At 40.2% G+C, this 21,363-nt stretch overlaps 2 protein-coding genes across 3 annotated transcripts in view; both read right to left on the bottom strand.

The window, feature by feature from the left end:
* GPRASP1 (G protein-coupled receptor associated sorting protein 1) overlaps positions 1–19,757 on the bottom strand; it is a 39,785-nt gene extending 20,028 nt beyond the window's left edge. Inside the window, exons 1-3 of one of the 2 annotated variants that reach the window (XM_045994636.1) lie at positions 19,705–19,718; positions 15,814–15,870; positions 7,169–7,209 (exon numbers count right to left, since the gene is read on the bottom strand). The gene's annotated coding sequence lies outside the window, so the exon portion shown is untranslated. Of the gene's footprint in view, positions 1–7,168; positions 7,210–15,813; positions 15,871–19,704 lie in introns of both variants that reach the window. The other variant, XM_045994637.1, reaches the window with a different exon arrangement.
* On the bottom strand, positions 15,437–20,112 carry ARMCX5 (armadillo repeat containing X-linked 5). Its single transcript, XM_045994799.1, is given in 5 exon segments — positions 15,437–17,230; positions 17,232–17,298; positions 17,301–17,459; positions 18,782–18,950; positions 19,984–20,112. Coding segments are annotated over 5 exon segments (1,980 nt in total). The 3' UTR covers positions 15,437–15,774.
* Between the last annotated feature and the right edge of the window lie 1,251 nt (positions 20,113–21,363).

Genomic DNA, 21,363 nt, shown 5'->3' with positions numbered 1-21,363 from the left:
TGCAGGAAGACTATAAAAGCTCAAAAAAGGCAAGGAAATGGATTCTCCTCTCACAACCTCCAGAAGGAACCAATCCTGCTGATACCTTCACTCTAGCCCAGTTAGACGAATTTTGGACTTTTTGACTTAACACTAAAATAATAAAGTCATATTGGTAGTAATTTGTTATAAGAGCAATAAAAAGAAACTCAGCAAAAACTGTTAGAAGAAATAACATTATATATTGACAATAAAGGGCTGATTCACTAAGAGGATGTGACAATTACAAACATATGCACACAACACCAAGTTCAAAAATATATTTAAAAATCACAGAATTGACAGGAGAAATGGAAATTCTATACTAATAGTTAAAGACATCAGTAATCCCACTTTCAATAATGGTTAGAAAATAAGACAGAAGATCAATAAAGAAATAGAGGACTTGAATAACACTATAGACTAACTGGATCTAATAGACATATACAAAACATGCCATCCAATGATAGCAGAATACACATTTTTCTCAAGAACACATGGAACATTCTCCAGAATATACCATATGTTAGACCACAAAACAAGTCTTAATATTTTTTAAAAAGAGGAAATCATACAAAATAACATCTCTGATCACACTGGAATGAAACTAAAGATCAATAATAGAAGAAAAATTGGGAACTTCATAAATATGTGAAAATTAAATAATACACTCTTCAACAACCAACAGGCCAAAAAAGAAATCACAAAGGAAATTAGAAAATAACTGAGGAAATGAAAGTTAAAACAAAACATACCAATATCTATGGGATGCAGCAAAAGCAATACTATAGTTCCAATTACATTTAAGATAGAAGAAAGATCTCAAACCAACAACTAAACCATATACCTTAAGAAATTAGAAAAATACCAAATGAAACCCAGAGCAAATAGATGGGAGAAAGTAATAGCTAGATGAAAGAAATGCAGGAATCGCTAGATGAAAGAAATGCATAGGGCAAAGTATGGGGAATGTATACAGAGCTTCCATGCTCTCTCCCAGCACTCCAGTCTCCCAGAATCTTCATGTGTTCACCAATGAAGAAGCTTTCTGAACCCTGTCCCTCTGAGTATTTATGGAAGTTTTATTATGTAGGCATGATTGATTAAATTATTGGCCACTGGGGATTGCTTCAAATTCCAGGCGCCTCCCCTTCTAGGAAGTAGGGGTGGGACAAGGCGGTAGAGAGTTGGACTGAAAGTTCCAACCCTTTAATCACATGGCTGGTTCCTTTGGAAATCAGCCCCCATCCTTAGGTGCTTTCCAAAATTCACCTCATTAACATAGCCTTATTTGTGATAAAAAGGTACTTGTTATGAATATGAATATGACACCCATTTCATGTTAATGGCTCTAAAGTGGATTTCAGGAATTAAGGACAAGAGACCAAATATTATGATAAAAAAAATTCCCCCATTGCTTTGTTGACTGTTTCCTTTGCCATGCAGAAGGCTTTTATCTTGATGAGGTCACAGAAGTTCATTTTCACTTTTGCTTCCCTTGCCTTTGGAGATTTGTCTTGAAAAAAGTTGCTAAAATAGATGTGGAAGAGGTTACTTTCCATGTTCTCCTCTAGGATTTTGATGGACTCCTGTCTCACACCCACAGAATGGGAGAAGATATTTGCAAACAACACTACAGAGAAAGAGTATCCAAGATCTATAAAGAACTTCTCAAACTCAACACCCCAAAAACAAATAATGAAGTCAAAAAATGGGCAGAAGACATGCACGGACAATTGTCAAAAGACATAAAAATGGCTAACAGACACCTGAGAAAATGTTCATCATCATTAGCCATCAGGGAAATTCAAATCCAAACCACATTGAGATACCACCTTATACCAGTTAGAATGGCAAAAACTGACAAGGTAAGAAGCAACAAACGTTGAAGATGTTGTGGAGAAAGGAGGATCCTTTACATTGTTGGTGGGAATGTAAGTTGATACAGACACTTTGGAAAACAGGGTGGAGGCTCCTCAAAAAGTTAAAAATAGAGCTACCCTAAGACCCAGCAATTGCACTACTGGGTATTTACCCCAAAGGTACAGATGTAGTGAAAAGAGGGGCCATCTGTACCCCAATGCCCATAGCAGCAATGGCCACAATTGCCAAACTGTGGAAAGAGCCAAGATGCCCTTCGACAGAAGAATGGATAAAGAAGATGGGGTCCATATACAAAACTGGAAGGATGAATACCCAACTTTTTCATCAACATGGATGGGACTGGAGGAGATTATGCTAAGTGAAATAAATCAAGCAGAGAAGTAAATTATCATATGGTTTCACTTAATTGTGGAACATAAGGAATAGCATGGAAGACATTAGGAGAGGGAAGGAAAAAATGAAGGGGGGGAATCAGAGGGGGAGATGAACCCTAAAAGATTTTGGACTCTGAGAAACAAACTGAGGGTTTTAGAGGGGAGGGGTGGGGGGATGGGTTAGCCCAATGACAGGTACTAAGGAGGGCACGTATTGTATGGAGCACTGGGTATTCTATGCAAACAATGAATCATGGAACACCATGTCAAAAACTAATGATGTACTGTATGGCGATTAACATAACAGAATTCAAAAAAAAAAAAAAAAGATGCCCCCATTACTCTTATCACTCAGGAAATTCCAAGGGCTTTTGGGAGCCATGAGCCAGGAATCATGGATAAAGACCAAATATATATTTCTTATAAACCATAATATCACACAGAGCCTCCTATAATACTTCAGTAATCTAAACGGTATGGTACTGGCATAAAAAAACAGATATATAAACTGGTAAAATAGACTAGAGATGCCAGAAATCAACCCCTGTACATATGGCCAAATAATTTCTGGCAAGAGTATCAAGTCCATTCAATGGAGAAGAAATATTCTTTTTAAGAAATGGTATTGGGAAAACTGGAAATCATATGGAAAAGAATAAATCTGGACCCTTACCTTATACAATATATAAAAATTAACTCAAAATTGATCAAAGACAAACTTAAGAGCTAAAGCATTAAAACTTTTAGAAGAAAACATAAGGAAAAACTTCATGACATTGGGTTTGGCAATGATTTTTTCGATATGACACCAAAATCATAAGAAAAAAAATAGGTCAATTGGACTTCATCAAAATTAAAATCTTTGGCACATCAAAAGACCCTTTGAAGAGAGTGAAAACACAACCCACACAGAATGGGAGAAAAAACTTCTGAATCATAAATATGGTAAGGGGTTAATACCAAAAATTTATAAAGAACTCCTAAAACTCAACAATGGCAACAGAAAGACCAAACAACCCTATTTTAAGGGCTTATTTTTAAGGAACAAACCCCTGAATAGGAATTTTTCAAAGAAAATATACAAGTGGCCACAAGAATATGAAAGGATGATCAAATCATTAGTCATTATGGACATACAAAGCAACCATGAGATACCACTTCACACACATTAAGATGGGTATTCTCAAACCACTGAAAACAACAAATGCTGGCAAGGATGTGGAGAACTTGAAACCCATTATATTGCTGGTAGGAATGTAAAATGGTGCAGCTGCTTTGGAAAAGAGTATGGTGGTTCCTCAAAAAATTAAACACAGAATTAACATATGATGTAACAATTCCCCTTTTAGTATGTATCCAAACCAACTGAAAGCAGGGACTCGGATAGTGGTATAACCAGTGCTCTTAGCAGCATATTCACGACTGTCAAGGTGTGCAAACAACTAAAATATACACAGAGATGAATGGAATTTTGAAATATCATTCAGTCTTACAAAGAAATGAAATTTTGACACAAGTATAAACTTTTAAAACACTATGTGAAACAGCCAGTCACCAAGTAATAAATATTGTACGATTTCACTTTTGTGATGTATTTAGAGTTGGCAACTTTCTAGAGACAGAAAATAGAATAGTGCTGGTAAGTGGCTGACTAGGAGTGGGTAGTAAAGACTGGGAAGTTACTGTTTAATGGATACAGAGTTTCAGTTTGGGATGACAAAAAATGTTTTGGAGATGGACAGTGGTGATGGTTGAACCACAAGTGGATGTACTTAATGCCAATGAATTCTAAATATAAAATTGGTTAAAATGGCAAAATTTATGTTATGTATATACTACCACAATGTTGTTAAAAAACAGAAATGCATAATACAAAAAGTGAACGCTAATGTAAACTAGAGACTTTAGTTAACAAAAATGTAGCAATATTCATTCATCAACTATAACAAATGTATCACACTAATGTAAGATACTAATACTATGAGAAACCATGTGGGGAAAGAGGGGTGGGAGAGAAGTAGTATGTCTGAGCTTTCTGTACTTTCTGCTCAACAAAGTGCAGTTACTAACTGAAACTGCTCTAAAAACAGTCAAGTAATTTTAAAGCCAATATTATTGCATTTTGGGTTCGTCATTCCTTGTTTTTTTCCTAGTGCATTTAAAAAGACAAATGCATAAAACTATAATTAAAGATCTGCATTAATGAATATGCAATGTATAAAGATCTAATTCGTGACAATAACAACATAAAGAGGGAACCAGAGTTGTAAAGGAGCAGTTTTGTATACTACTGAAACTAAGTTGATACTTGTACAAACTGGGGTTTTATAGACTTAAGATGTTAATTATAATTGCCAGAGTAGTCACTAAGGAAAAAAAACTAAAACATACAGAAAAAACAAGAAGTAAATCAAAATGGTACAGAAAATACCAAATTACTTTGCCCAGTGGCTATACCTTTTTTACATTCCCATCAGAATGTACAAGGGCTCCAGTTTCTCTACATCCTTGCTAACACTTGCTATTACTCACTTTTTAAAGAATTATAACTATTTAGTGGCTATGAATTGATATCACTGCAGTTTTGATCTGAACCATTATTGATTATTTGAATATCTTCTTTGGAGAAATACCTATTCGAATCCTTTGACTATTTTTTAATCATTTTGTCTTTGTATTAGGTGGAGTTATATTTTATATGTATATTAATAAATATAAATTAATATTATTACTATAATATTTATATTTTATATTCTGGGTACTAGACCCATATTATATACATAATTTGCAAATACTTTCTCCTATGCTATGAGTAGTCTTCACTTTAGTGATGGCATCATTTGAAACATGTTACAATGTTTAAAGCCAAATTGAGTAAGCCTAATAGCTTTGTTCTAAAAAGTGCTGAAGGAAAATACTATGGAAAACAGTATTCATTGTATTAATTCAGTATTCAATATATTAATATTCATTATGTTATATTCATCATATTAATCATTAAACCCTGGTATCAATGTAGTAAAGCCAATACATAAGTTACTCAAGATATCCATGCAATTAATTTATTGAATCCTTACAACTCCAGGATATTCTGAAACATTTAGTTTTGGAACAAAGATGCCAGAACAAAAGTACATATTTCAGAGAAATTTGATCAACCAAAATTGACAATTTGCTTCAATCACAATAGAAACTTATCTGTATAAGCTTCTACTTATGACTGGTTTAAAAAAAACATTTTATAGTCTGTGTAATAAAAAGGCTGGCTCCATTTTTTGATCTTTGACTACTGTCAGCTTTTAAGCTTCATCCCTCATTCTATTCTGTCCCACATACAAATAAATTAATAACTTCCCCTTGTGTCCCTTCCCTTTAGAAAAGTTTGATAATCTTACTGAGAAATCATTTATCACACAAATTATTCATGATTTATATTATTTATATAATTATCTGAACAGTATCTCCACATATTTGAAACAAAATAACAAAGCATCTTATAACTCATAATAGTAAACTATCAAATTTATTAGCACTATGAGAATTCTTATCTTTTCTTTGCATACCAGGGATCTGTGAATCTTAAGTTTGTGCAAAAAAAATTTTCTTTTCAGACTTTTCCAAAGCCCCCCAAAAGCTACTATGAATCATCTAGCTGCTTAGAAATTGAGTTGTATTTTTCTTTTTTTTTTTAGATTTTATTTATTTATTTGAGAGAGGGGGGTACAGAGAAAGAGAGAGAGGAAGGGCAGAAGGAGAGAATCTGGAGCAGACTCTACATTGAGCACAGAGCCCAATGCAAGGCTCAATCCCATGATCCTGTGACCATGACCTGAGCTGAAACCAAGAGTCAAGTGCTTAACTGAGCCACCCAGGTGCCCCTGAATTGTATTTTTTTTAAATATTTTATTTATTTATTTGACAGAGAGAGAAGTCACAAGTAGACAGAGAGGCAGGCAGAGAGAGGGAGAAACAGGCTCCCCACTGAGCAGAGAGCCCGATGCAGGGCTTGATCCCAGGACCTTGAGATCATGACCTGAGCCGAAGGCAGAGACTTAAACCACTGAGCCACCCAGGCGCCCCGAATTGTATTTTCTTAAAGGGGAAACTCATATTCCTCATCTAATTCTTCTCTGTGAGTTAACGGAACTTATATATTTTCTTCAATATTAGTAAAATTTTAATTAAAACAAAGTGATACCATTTTGCATCTATCAGATTGGCAAATATGTTTAAATATGTAAATAATCAGAACTGTTAGTGGGTGTAGGGAACCAGGGACTCTCATATACTGATAGTCAGTGGGTAAGATAATATAAACCCTTTCTAAGGAGATTTCAAATGTCTATTAAAATGAAAGTACCTATAACCCAGAAGTCTACTTAGAATCATCCAAAGAAACAAAAATGATACTGTAATACATGAAGTTCAATACAGCACTAAGAAGAAAGACATAGATACATACTTATACAGAAAAATCTCTAAATCAAACTATTGAAAAAATGTTAAAGAATAATACATATACTACGATAAAATTTAATACTTTAAAAAATCCTCAGGATAATTATATATCGTTGTATGTAGGCAATGTATAGAAAAGTTCTAGAAACTGACAAATACGTGTTGCCTAAAGTAAGAGGCTGGGATTAGAGTTGCATTCAAAGAGGTCTTTATTTATGATGTCTAATTTTTTGAAAGTAGAATGTATTAAGATATTGCACTATTAGAGGTTTGAGGGTCCAAGTAAATATCTTCGTCCCCTAACCATGCGCTAGATAAAATGAATAAAAATAATAAAGTAGGGAGTGATGTCAGCAACACAGATGCATAGGGCTTCCTAGTGCTCAACCACCTCAGAAATACCAAATTGAATAACTATCCATGCACAAAAATACCTTCAAAAGAGCCAAGGATTCCAGTTGAGGGATGACAGCACCTGAGTGAAGCACAGAAATAAGAAAAGATGCATTGAGGAGGGTAGGAAAATAGATTCACATTAACTCCATCACCTATCCCCCCAAACCCAGTAGCCCAGCATGGAGAGATACACTTCCCATGGGAAATGGAGAGTGAAGTGAGTGTCCAGTTTCACCAGACTCCAGAGCCAAACTGTCCCAGCACAAGGTCAACTCTTATGGCCTGAAGTGGCTCTGTGCAGTCTCCCACAAACCCAGGCCCCCAGCTCACTGCAGTGCCTTCCAAATCCACAACTTTAGGCATTTCCCATGATACCAGCTCTCAATCAGCTCCTGTAAAACCAGGCTCCTGAATCACTTCAGTACTTTGAGCCCCAGCAGGCCCAAGTGACTCCCATGGTTCCAGACAGCTTCCAGAGCGCCAGACTCCTGGCAGGCTCCCACAAACCCCAGCCTCTGACTCATCTAGGTGTCTGCCAACTCCTGTGGCTTCAGGTGGCTTCTGTAGCACCAGGATCCCAGAGGGTTCTTATGAACCCAGGCTTCTGGCTCACCCTGGCAAAAACCAGCGAGGTGGCATCTGTGGGTCCATATTCATAGCAGGCTTCTGCACACCTAGGTTCCCGGCTTACGACAGAGCTGGCTGTTTCCTAAGGCCATGAATGGCTCTATGGCCAAGGCTTTCAGTATATCCTCATCCTTGCCAACTCCCACAGCCCCAGGTGGTTCCTGTCACCTCAGGCAACTAATCAGCTACTATGAATTCAGGGTCCCAGCTGAACCCAACATCAGGCTGGGTACTGCCTACCCAAGCTTTTGATACACTCCAGAACCAGGCTAGCTCCTGCAGCCCTAGTCCCCTAGCCCACCCCAGTGCCAGACTAGTCCCTGCAGACCTAAACTCTAGGGAAGTTCCTATGGACCCAGGCTCTTAGCCTATCCCAGCACCAGGCCAGCCTCTGCGCTCCAGCATCAAGGATAGCTCCCAGGTGCCTGGCCTTCTCCAGCACCAGAGCAATCACAATGGCCCTTGCCTTCAGGTTGGCTCCTGTGACCAGGCTCACAGCTTCCCCTCATACACAACTGGCCCCTGTGGACTGAGACATCAGGCCAATTCCAGTGGTCCCTGGTGCCTATTAGGTCCCAGTGAACCTAGGCTCCAGGCCTGCCTCCTTGGACCCAGGCACCAGGTGGATGCCCATGTACACAAGCATGAGGCTTGCCCACTTGCTTACCCAGATACCAGATCTGCCCACTCAGAGTCCAGCAGAGAGTCCACCATGGACACCACTGGATAGCCCACCCTGAATCTGTGGATGAGTTCCTTAATGATGGCTTTTGTCTGCAGAAGCAGTCTATAAAGACTAGAAAAGGTTCTAATTCTTCAAATGTGCAGGCACTGAAACAAGGCCACAGGGATAATGAATAATCAAGGAAACACAAATTTACCAAAGGAAACTGATAAAACTCCAATGACTGACTCTACAGAAATGGATCTATGAACTGTCTGACAAAGAATTCAGAATAAGTCTCTTAAATTCAGTGAACTACATGAAAACACAGACAAGTAAATGAAATTAGGGAAAAACAAAATGAGAAGTTCAATAAAGATACAGAAACCATTAAAAAAAAGGCAGAAATCCTAGAAGACACTGAATGAACTGAAGAATTCAAAAGAGAGCTTCAACAGCAGACTCAACCAAGCAGAATTCGTAAATAAGAAGATATCTAAGGGGGCGCCTGGGTGGCTCAGTGGGTTAAGGCCTCTGCCTTCGACTCAGGTCATGATCCTAGGGTCCTGGGATCGAGCCCCGCATCGGGCTCTCTGCTCAGCAGGGAGCCTGCTTCCCTTTCTCTCTCTGCCTGCCTCTCTGCCTACTTGTGATCTCTGTCAAAGAAATAAATAAAATCTTAAAAAAAAGAAGGTATCTGAATATCACTTGAAATCTTTCAGTAAAAAGCAAAAAGAAAGAAAAATGAAATAGGGTGTAGAAATACTACATGAATTGGGGGATATTATTTTTTAAAAATCTCTGCATTACTGGAGTCCCAGAAGAAGAGTGGGAGAAAGGAGAAGAAAGCTTATTTAAAGAAATAATGACTAAGAACTTACCAAATTTGGGGAGAGATCTGGACATATAAGTTCATGAAGGTCATAGGCCAGCCCCAAATTTCAACCTAAAATAAGCTTTTCTAAGACACATTATAACAAAACTGTCTAAAATTCAAGCACACTTTGTCACTGCCAAAGACAAAAAGAAAATCTTAAAAGCAGCAAAGATAAAAAGACTATCACTTACAAGGGAACCTCCATAATACTATCAATGGATTTCTCAGTAGAAATCTTGCAGGCTAAGAGAGAGTGGGGTGACATATTCAAAGTGCTGAAAGGAAAAAAAACTGCCAACCAAGAACACATTACTCAACAAAGTTGTCTTTCACAAATGAGAGATAAATAATTTACCAAAAATACAAAAGCTGAGGCAGTTCATCACCACTAGATCTACCTTACAAGAAATAATGAAAGGAGAATTCATCATTCAGTTCTTTAAGTTCTTAAAGGAATCAATTCTTAAAAAAAAAAAAAAACAACTTCATTTATTTATCTGTCAGAGAGAGAGAGCATGCACAAGCAGAGGGAGCAACAAGGAGAGGGAGAAGCAGGATCCCTGCTGAACAAGGACACTAGAATCATGACCTGAGCCAAAGGCAGATATTTAATGGACTGAGCCACCCAGGCATCCCAAAAGCTTCAATTCTTTAGCTGAAGATAGGGGCATCTGGGTGACTCAGTTCATTAAGTGTCTGCCTTTGGGTCAGGTCATGATCCCGGGATCCTGGGATAGACCCCACATCAGGCTCTCTCAGCTGGGAGCCTGCTTCTCCCCCTGCTTGTGCTCTCTCCCTCTCTCTCTTTCTGTTAAAATAAATAAACGAAATATTTTCAAAAAGCTGAAGAAAACAGGAGGAAAACCTGAAAATTCACAAATAAGTGGAAATTAAGTAACATGCTCCTGAACAACCAATGGATCAAAAATAAAATCGATTTATATGGAAAACCCCAAAGACTCCACCCCCAAACTACTAGAACTCATACAGCAATTCAGTAACGTGGCAGGATACAAAGTCAATGTACAGAAATCAGTGGCTTTCTTATACACTAACAATGAAAATACAGAAAGTGAAATTAGAGAATCGATTCCATTTACTATAGCACCAAGAACCATAAGATACCTGGGAATAAACCTAACCAAAGAGGTAAAGGACCTGTACTCGAGGAACTACAGAACACTCATGAAAGAAATTGAAGAAGACACAAAAAGATGGAAGACTGTTCCATGCTCTTGGATTGGAAGAATAAACATTGTTAAAATGTCTATACTGCCTAGAGCAATCTATACTTTTAATGTCATTCCGATCAAAATTCCACCGGTATTTTTCAAAGAGCTGGAGCAAATAATCCTAAAATTTGTATGGAATCAGAAGAGACCCCGAATTGCTAAGGAAATGTTGAAAAACAAAAACAAAACTGGCGCCATCACGTTACCCGATTTCAAGCTTTACTACAAAGCTGTGATCACCAAGACAGTGTGGTACTGGCATAAAAACAGACACATAGACCAGTGGAATAGATTGGAGAGCCCAGATATGGACCCTCAACTCTATGGTGAAATAATCTTCGACAAAACAGGAAAAAATATTCAATGGAAAAAAGACAGTCTCTTCAATAAATGGTGCTGGGAAAACTGGACAGCGATATGTAGAAGAATGAAACTCGACCATTCTCTTACACCGTACACAAAGATAAACTCGAAATGGATAAAAGACCTCAACGTGAGACAGGAATCTATCAGAATCCTAGAGGAGAACATAGGCAGTAACCTCTTCGATATCAGCCACAGCAACTTCTTTCAAGATATGTCTCCAAAGGCCAAGGAAACAAAAGCAAAAATGAACTTTTGGGACTTCATCAAGATCAAAAGCTTCTGCACAGCAAAGGAAACAGTCAACAAAACAAAAAGGCAACCCACGGAATGGGAGAAGATATTTGCAAATGACAGTACTGACAAAAGGTTGATATCCAGGATCTATAAAGAACTTCTCAAACTCAACACACACAAAACAGATAATCATATCAAAAAATGGGCAGAAGATATGAACAGACACTTCTCCAATGAAGACATACAAATGGCTATCAGACACATGAAAAAATGTTCATCATCACTAGCCATCAGGGAGATTCAAATTAAAACAACATTGAGATACCACCTAACACCAGTTAGAATGGCCAAAAGTAGCAAGACAGGAAACAACGTGTGTTGGAGAGGATGTGGAGAAAGGGGAACCCTCTTACACTGTTGGTGGGAATGCAAGTTAGTGCAGCCACTTTGGAGAACAGTGTGGAGATTCCTGAAGAAATTAAGACTAGAGCTTCCCTATGACCCTGCAATTGCACTGCTGGGTATTTACCCCAAAGATACAGATGTAGTGAAAAGAAGGGCCATCTGTACCCCAATGTTTATTGCAGCAATGGCTACGGTCGCCAAACTGTGGAAAGAACCAAGATGCCCTTTAACGGATGAATGGATAAGGAAGATGTGGTCCATATACACAATGGAGTATTTTGCCTCCATCAGAAAGGATGAATACCCAACTTTTGTAGCAACATGGATGGGACTGGAAGAGATTATGCTGAGCGAAATAAGTCAAGCAGAGAGAGTCAAATATCATATGGTCTCACTTATTTGTGGAGCATAACAAATAACATGGAGGACATGGGGAGATGGAGAGGAGAGGGAGTTGAGGGAAACTGGAAGGGGAGATGAACCATCAGAGACTATGGACTCTGAAAAACAACCAGAGGCTTTTGAAGGGGCGGGGGGGGTGGGAGGTTGAGGAACCAAGTGGTGGGTAATAGGGAGGGCACGTACTGCATGGAGCACTGGGTGTGATGCCAAAACAATGAACACTGTTATGCTGTAAATAAACAAATAAACAAATTAAAAAAATAAAAATAAAATCGAAAAGTAAATTTTAAAAAATCTTCAAACAATGAAAGAGGAAACACAACATACCAAAACTTATAGGATGTATCAGCTTGTTTAAGAGGGAGATTTGTAGTAATAAACCCCTGTGCACTGTTGGTGGTAAGGTAAATTTCTTTAACCACCATAGAAAATAGAAAACAGTATGGAAGTTCCTTGAAGAATTAAAAATATAGGGGCGCCTGGGTGGCTCAGTGGGTTAAGCCTCTGCCTTTGGCTCAGGTCATGATCTCAGGGTCCTGGGATCAAGCCCTGCATTGGGCTCTCTGCTCAGCGAGGAGCCTGCTTTCCCCTCTCTCTCAGCCTGCCTCTCTGCTTACTTGTGATATCTCTCTGTGTCAAATAAATAGATAAAATCTTTAAAAAATAATAAAAATAAAAATATAACTACCACATATCTAGCATTCCCACTTCTAAATATGTATCTGAAAGAAAATCACTTTCTCAAAGAGACATCTTTACCTCCATGTTTACTGTAGCCTTATTCAAATTGCCAAGACATGGAAACAACTTAACTGTCCATTGACAGATGAATGGATAATGTAAATGTGGTTTATATACAAAATAATATTATTCAGCCACAAAACTGGAAATGCTCTTTAGGGACCCTAACAATGGACCTTGAGGGCATTATGCCATGTGAAATAAGCCAGACAGAGAAAGACAAATACAAAATATTCTTACTTATATGTGGAATCTAACAAAACAACTCACAGAAATAGAGAGTAGCAATGGTGGTTGCCAGGGGCTGGGGATGGATGAGATGAGATGTTTGTCAAAGGGTACACATTTCCACCTATAAGATGAATAAGTTCTGGTGATCTGATGTACAGTATGGTGACTATAACTAATAATACTGTATTACACATATGAAAATTTAATCCTAAATATTATCACCACAAAAAAATGGTATTCATGTGATGGAGTGATGGTGTTAACTAACCTTATAGTGGTAATCATTTCACAATATATATTTCTATCAAACCATGATGTTATATAACTTAAATTTACATATGTTGTATGTCAGTAATATCTCTGTAAACCTGGGGAATAAAAGAATCTTTGTTACTGACAAATTTGATACAGACGAATGTGACTTAGAATTCCAGACAACAGTGTTCCTAAAAATAAATCCAAGAATTTGTTACAATATCCCACCTAATTAGAAACTGGGGATATATTTCACTGCACACATGAAAACTTATATTATGGAAAAGAAAAGTAGGACACAGCCCTTTGTGGTAAGGCAAACTTTCAAAGGGAAAGGGAAGATGGAAAATTAAGAGGGAGCAAGGATGAGGGCAGAGAAACGTCACAGTTCTCATTCTAATGAAGTTCCCACTAACAGTGTGTGCTAACACTCCAGGTGTATTGTAGGAAGATTACTTGCTTTACTTCATGAAAGGAAAGATGAGAAATCCATCCTGATTTTCACTCCCAGGCAGCAACATTTTAAGAGGAGTAATATCAGATCAACTCTGATCCTACATGGAGTTCCCTGAATTATTTTTCCAGGAAAGGAGTGAAACAAGGAATGAGAAACAGGGTTTTGACTTCAAGCACACCCCAGGAACAATTTGGGAAATGACTGTCTCTCATAATTCCCACCTAAGGGAGACCATCAGCCTCTTATTTTAACACAAATACCTGCATATCCCACACTCATTCTTCTCTTTAGCCAATGGAAAATTCCATAGCTGACTGTGTGCTCCATAGGGCATGAGACACAAGAGTATTTCCAAAGGGTCTGGCCTAATTGTATTGGGAAGACTCCAACTCTGAAATTAGTACACATGGCTGGAATTCCAAGGGACTAAAAAACAAATTATAAACAGGCACCTGGGTGGCTCAGTAGGTTGAGCATCCGACTCTTGATCTCAGCTCAGGTCTTGAACTCAGGGTCCTGAGCTCAAGCCCTGTATTGGGCTCCACACCAGGCGCAAAGCCTACTTATAAAAAAATTATAAAGAACTTCAAAAATCATCTAAGTAGTAACTGCACATTGCGAAATCCCTACTTTTTTCACCCTTTAGTGCACATGTGTGGCCAGCTGTCATTCATTTTAACTCTTAGATATATAAAAGATAGGTTTAGAACTGACCTTAATAGAAATTAAACTAGGCATGGCTTCTAAAACTAGGAATACATGAAACCATGTTGAGACTTTTCAGTTTAGGCCTTCCCCCAAATACATAAATTAGGAGCAAGAGGAAGTTCAAAAGAATGACTAGTATTTATACACTGATCCTAATATCTGTATTTCCCAATTCTTGGCAGTAAAGGAAAGGGCCAATAATAGCAAAGGAGGCAAAGGTAACCCCAGATACCAATCTATACCCTAGCATTCTACGTCAGTAACCCCTAGCCAGAACCTAGCTTTCGTTAAGTATGAACAGGAGGACCTGAAGAGGTATGGACCACATGGCTTCAGCTCTGTAAACTGCACAGATAGGATAACGGAATTGGGGGAATTAATTTCTTCCTAACTATACATGCTTAAGGACTTCAGAGTCCTGCAGCTATCTCACTGAGCTCAGCTTGCTCAGCTTGCTCAGCTCCAAGCTACCTACTACCAAGGATAGGTGCAAGTTACCAAGCCCAAAGCATTGGCCAGCAAACAAAAGCAAGGATGAGAGTAAACAGTCACCAAGGTAGGACAAATGAGACTATCCTTGAAGCAGCTTCTGTAGTTAGTTCCAGGAAGACCTCCCTCTGAGGCCCAGGACTACAGGGAATGAAGCAGTAAACCTGGTCCCCTGTTGGGGGTACCTAGATTTTGAGGGCATGGTGGGGCTGGGTCCTTTCAGAACCATATTTCCATGGTTTTACTGAGTAGGGCTGAGAACCAGGAATCCTCCTGGGAGTTAAAAAGCTTCAAGATATCCTGATGAGAAATCCTGTGTTGAAGGGTAAACCCAAGTTCAGGGACTCAGACTGGAATGAAAGAATCTGTGTTTCCTTTCTCCTAGGTCTGTGTCCTCACCCCTTTCCCTAGATCTGCCCAGATGTCATCTAGTAGCACAGTCCTGTCTTCTTGTGTAGAGTGATTCCATTCCTTGAACATGTTGAAACTAGAAGATCTATCTATGCAAACTTGTTTTGTTTGTATCCTCCTACATAGACAGTGCTCTTTATCAACTTTGTGGTGATTGTGCTTTATCCTTCTGACTAGACTTCATTCAACTGAAGAACTAGGACAATGTTTTCACCAGTTTGAGCATGCAACTTTATTAACATGTAAATAAAGTCTCAAACGAATACATTTATGTCAATATAAAGCACAGAAATATAGCTTACTCAGAATGAATAGGTTAATTATCAGGTAATGTTGCAGAAATGCTAAAAATATCTCCATTTATATAGCACAATAAAAATGAACATTCAAGCTCTCAAGATCATTCAGTATCCATAAAGTTGTCTCCTTCAATCAATACAAATAACATAAATATTGAGCTTAGATGAACTTAGTTAAAATATGCATGGCTTCATATTACAACACCAAAAAAAATAGTTCACAGTTTTATAAGAACATACAACCATTCAGAGTTTCAGTATTAATCGTATAACTTTATCTCTCACCTCAGGATCACTGTGATCTGCTAAGTCTTGGAGTTTCTGACCAAACTCTTTTGCTTCCTGGAATATGGAAATAAGCTCAGATTTAGTGAACTCTTCCTTGGTAAACAGCTTCACCTTCTTTTTGAATTGGAAATTTATATTCTCAAATATTTCAATGATATTAAGAATATTGGCCTTTGACTCATTCTTGTTAAAGGGCGCAACCAATGATGATAGTACTTTGGCACTAATCAGTTCTCTTGTATTGGCTTGATTTTTAGACAAGCGCAAGAACACTTTTAAAACATAAAACTTGGTTTTGACACTTCCCTTGTTTAACAAGGTAAGAAAATCTGGAATGTAATTAGCAATTATATGGTGATCCTCAAATTTCACACTCAGGTGCACTAATAATTTTAGTCCAGCCAGTTGCACGGGGGAGTTCAATGGGTAAGAGATTATGTCCTTACAAACTTGATGTATGTACGACTCTGCTGGTTTTGGTTCTTCAGAAGACTCAGAGTTGTCATCTACCGTATTTAAAGCTCTAGGGTGTTCTGTAACACTGGGATTATTGACCAAGTTTTCAATCATAACAGTAATACCTACATCATGAATTATATCTTGGGTAAATGGGTAAGCTGGACTGATGCCCATTATCATAGTAGCTATTTCATGAATAAAAGGATCCTTAGTTAACTTAAGTAGGGCAACAAGTTTATCAAATTCTTTAGGCTCTAAACTAAAGTCACGTGATTTGCAACGGCAGGCTCTTGGATTGGGCCCATACTTTTCCCTATACTTCACCTGTTTTTTGATCTCAGCTAAGGTTTGGAAGTAAGGCCCATTATAGGGTGGGATCTTGGTCAGAGGCCGAATCCCCAGAGGAGTTTCAATCAAGGTCTCAACCAGAGTCCAATTCCCTTCTGGAGGCAAGGATGGCTCCCCTCCTTCTATTGGGACTAGGACACTATACCTGGCCCTTGACCATGCTGCTGCTTTTTGTTTTATAGTGAGTTCTGGTTTGGGAATGGGCTTGGCCTCTTCCTGGATCTTAGGTGGAGGCTTATAAACTTGAGAAGGGGTCTCCTCTTCAGGCCAGAACCAGGATCCTACACTAGGTTCTTCTCCGGTCCAGAACCAGGAGCAGACATTTTCTTCATCCTTATCAATGGACTCGGTTACAATACCAGCTCTGTCCTCAGCCCCAGCCCTGAATTTGATGCCATCCTCCCTCTTTCTCTGGGGGCTGGACTCAATATTGGCTTTATCATCAGCCTTGGCAAAGGAACTGATATTGGCTTCACTTCCAGCACGAGCCTTGACTTCATACTTGGTCATTGCATTGACCCTGGCCATAGGCATCACCTTTGACTTGGTTTGGGGCACTGTACCAGGTTCTGCCATGGATTTTGCCTTAGTCTCAGTCATGACTCGATTCTGTCATAGCTTCCATCTTGCCCACATTCCTTGTCATAGCCACGGCCTCAGTGTAGGTCACTGCATCCTGGCCACTGCTCCATCCCCAGCCTTGGCCTGGGTCACTGGTCCTGTTTTCAGTTCTGCCTCAGCTACTGCCTTTGCCTGGATCTTAGCCTTGGCTCTAGTGATGGCAGGGCCACTGATTCGAGCTTTTAGGGCAGCTCCAGCTCCTGCTCTGCCCCTGCCTTAGCCTCAGAGCCAGTCATGATCCAAGTTAAAGGCAAGGCCAAGTTATATATCACAACCCCGTCTCAACCTTGACTGAAGTTCTGTCCCAGGTTGGTGTTTTCATACAAAGTCCATTTGTCACTCGGCCCCCTTTCCAACTACAGGCTCTGCCAATGATATAAACAACGTGCAGAGGAAGCTCACTCAGGTAAGGGAAGAATGGCTGTGTGCCTGAGCGCAGCCCTGTGGAGGGTGGTGGTCTTCAGCCACTCCAAGGACACCAGATCTGCCACTGAAGTTGGACCTAGGGGTGGAGGAAGGAAATGGGGCTTTGAGACGCTTCCAATTTATGTTGATTAGTACAGAGAGACAGGAGACTATGAACATTCAGTACTAAGTGGAAGAGGTAGATAATAATCAGTCTCTCCTCATTTCACACTCTCTACAAAACTGCAGGTGCTACTAATCTTCTTTCCAGACACAAAACAGGAATATGGAGAGTGGGAAAGCTTAATGGAGGTGAGAGAGACTGAGGAATCCCTAGACTGGCTCTTTATCCCTGCTGGACTCCTACTTCATCTTATATGTCTACTGAGGAAGTCTCCATACTCATACCAAACTTCACTGATCTGGAGCAATTTTCTTCTCCTTGCTTCCAATGTTGACAAGCCCTACAGCAGACCTACAGGCAGATCTACGGACAAATAAACAAACAGAATATGGAAACTGACCTCTTGGTAGAAAGACCTTGGTCCCTGGTCCCTATATTTGTAGTCTGTCTGGTGTTTCCCTCCTTCTGTCCCATACCACCATTACCCTAATTCAGGACTGATCCTCTGTCTCCTTGCTGCCCACCATTTTACTGTTCAGTGACTGTCCTTGCATTTCTCTAGTTTAAAATTGGCCTGGGTGAAGCATAAGAATAAGAAAAGCAAGTGGGAAATAAAAAAAAAAAAAAACAAGTGTTACCCTTCTATACTCCCAAAGCGTTCAAAGATTCCCAACTAAATTAGCAGGGGATCAAAGAGGGATTTGTAAACTGGCAAAACAAAAGAGAATGGAATTTCCAAGTCTCAATCTTCTCCTGTTCACCTACCCTCACACCAATTCTAACAGACACAGGGCATGTTTCTCTTTTTTGTTATTTCCCAGGTTCCAGTTGGGTACCATTGCAAACTTTCATAACAACTGAGAGTTCCACAGACCTGGGGATGGGTCTATACCCAGGGTTTCACAAATGCAGAGATAAATAAATAAATCAAGCCACAGGAGACAATGGAGACTGGGTCCTTGGTAGAGATCAGCACCTGGGACACCGACCTTTTCTGGAAACAGGTACCTGTTTGCCAAAATTTTCTATGGCCCTTTCTTTTTCCTTCTTCCTCCAAGTTCCTCTGCTCCATCCCAAAGTCTGCTAATTCTCCTGCACAACCAACGCAAACACCCCCGCAAGATAGTGGTGGTGGTGGTGGTAGAGATGGAATGCTCAGACAAGCCATGGAAGCTGGCTGGAAAAATGAAAAGTATTATCTCCAAGTTTCAACTAAAATTTTATGTCTCCTTCCTCTCCCTAAAGCCTAACATTTTCTGCAATACAACAGGAGTAACGGAGGACTGTCTGGAAAGCATGCACAAAGGGAATCCACAGTTTTCCCCAGAATCCTGCCTGTTCTAGTCTTAGCCATCTACCAACTCCAAGCACTGCCCACTTGGCAAAAATTAGGCCAAGTTTCCTTTTCTTAGCCCCTCTCTTTGAGGTCCACAGCCTTCTACAGATCTTTACAAAAACATGCTGTACCGAAAATTTAATAACAGAACGCATGATACACACCTAAGGACCAAACGAAAACACAGTGGGAGAGACTTGGTTATCAATGGTCAGACTAGCAGGACAGGAGAACATTTTCTAATCCAGGACTTTGATTATCAAACACAACTTCCCTTTTACACTCTCCCTCCCAGGACTTCCCTGACAACTGCTCTCAGGAACAGCAGCAGCCCCTCCTCCTATTACATAAACCGCCATTTCTCCGCTAAAAGCCGCTGTTATACTCCTTTACCTTCCCAAACACGGTCGGAGGTGATTAGTGTCTGGAAATCAAGCTAGCAAGATCATTTTAAATTTATAGTTGCGTACCACTCAAATTAACCATGTCCCCCTCTCCCTTTCACCGCCCGCGCCCCACGACCAGATCACGTATCCCACATTCCTCTCTGATACCCATATCCACACTCCCAAGCGATGCCCGCCTTCTCACTGACCTGCTCTGCTTGGATCAGAGGCAGTTTTCTTATTTCCTTGCCTCAAGGGGTGCCGTGCCCTACGGAAAGAGGGACGGACAGTCAGATGGACAGGAGAACACGAGACAATGGCGGCGACTGCGTTTGGGGATTGGCCCGGCACCTGGGATTTAGGACACGAAACCTGCTTTGTCAGATTAAGGGCCTTAACTGGCAAACAACTGCCCCTTTCTGGTACTCCCTTCCTCCCGTCCCCAAAGCTCCTGCGAGACCCACGACTAGTGACTAATTAATCGCTACCTTTTCTTCCGCAGACTCGGCTTTGCCACGTCCCCCGGACCCAAATCTGCAGCGGGAGGAGCTAGAGAACGGTGTAAGAGGATCCGGCCTCACGGAAGCGGAGTGATACCAAGCTTTGCACAGCACCATTCCGCCCTCTGTCGGTGAGCTCAACCCTAGCATTTTCTCATTTTGGCAAGGGCTGGAGCGACATGTGAACATAGAGAAAGAAGCGCAATACGGAGAGAGGCCAACCAGTAGCAAAGGGTCTTAGCATTACTTGCCCTCTATTAGGTTCTCCCCCAACCAAGTCTATATATATTTTTTTTCTTCTTGAACTGAAACGCATGCGGGTATGGGACGGTTTCGTTGCTGACTCCACGCCAGGCCAAGCATGCGGAAGGATACCGTAGGGTTGTGTTTATACATTCACTTCTCCAAAGTCCTAGGCTTACAAAACTAGGGGGCTTGGGGAAGGGATAAGAGCGTGGCAGGGAAGAGGGGGGGGAGCTCAAGACTGAGAGAAGAGGGTACCTTCTAATCTATTCCAAAAGTTGTGTCCTTCTATGAGAGAAGACCCTCCAAGCTGCTGCTCCAAGCCCTAAATTCTCGGCACAAACTGGGCTACTGTGGACTTGGCGTCTGGAAAACCACCCTGGTCTGACTTGCTGATCCATGTCAAATGTCTTAGTCTTTTATTGTTCCTCTCCTCTAAGGCTCTCATTTTATTGCCTACAATGTTTCTTGCACTGAAATAGTTGAAGGTAAGGTGGGAGAAAGATATAGGGGAATTAGTGATGGATAAGAGAAGCATATTAATGCCTATCTACCCCTGTGTGTACATATGCCATTCTCAAGCCCTGCCTCCCCTCCTGATGTCCACAATATTCCCTGGACCTACATATGCATGGTCCTAAGCATGTGCATGAGGAAAACAACTCTGCAGTCATGAAAGAGGTTTAATAGTTAAATAACTTTGTACCTGTAAACCACTTGTGCTGGAGGGTCTATAGTGGCCTCCCCAAGTTTTTTCACTGCTCCTGGGCCATGGAAGAGAAGAAGGTGGGAAGGGGCTCCCACGGAGGCCTCACCACTGCCTTCTAAAAGAAAGCAGATCTCACCCTCTAACCCGAAGAAACAAACTACTGGCCTGTGCCGAGTCTTTCTGCCACACTGCTTTTTTTCTAGCTTTACACTGTATCATTTCCAGGTCCTTACAGTTGCCCAAGAAAAGGGGCCTGTTTCTGTAAGGATCCAGACGGGGTCATGCAGTCCTCTCTGTCACCTCACACCCAGGTGTCAGGAGCTAGTTAGGAGCGGTTCTAGCTTCTCTTCCACACTCCTCTCTAAGCAAAAGGGATACTACCAATGTACTTCTTAAGGCAGAACCTAGCTGCTCTT

The sequence above is a fragment of the Meles meles genome, chromosome X (genome assembly GCF_922984935.1).
Source record: "Meles meles chromosome X, mMelMel3.1 paternal haplotype, whole genome shotgun sequence".
Lineage (NCBI taxonomy): Eukaryota > Metazoa > Chordata > Mammalia > Carnivora > Mustelidae > Meles > Meles meles.
The sequence above is the reverse complement of the archived record's forward strand: the minus strand, read 5'-3'. Positions and strand labels throughout refer to the sequence as shown.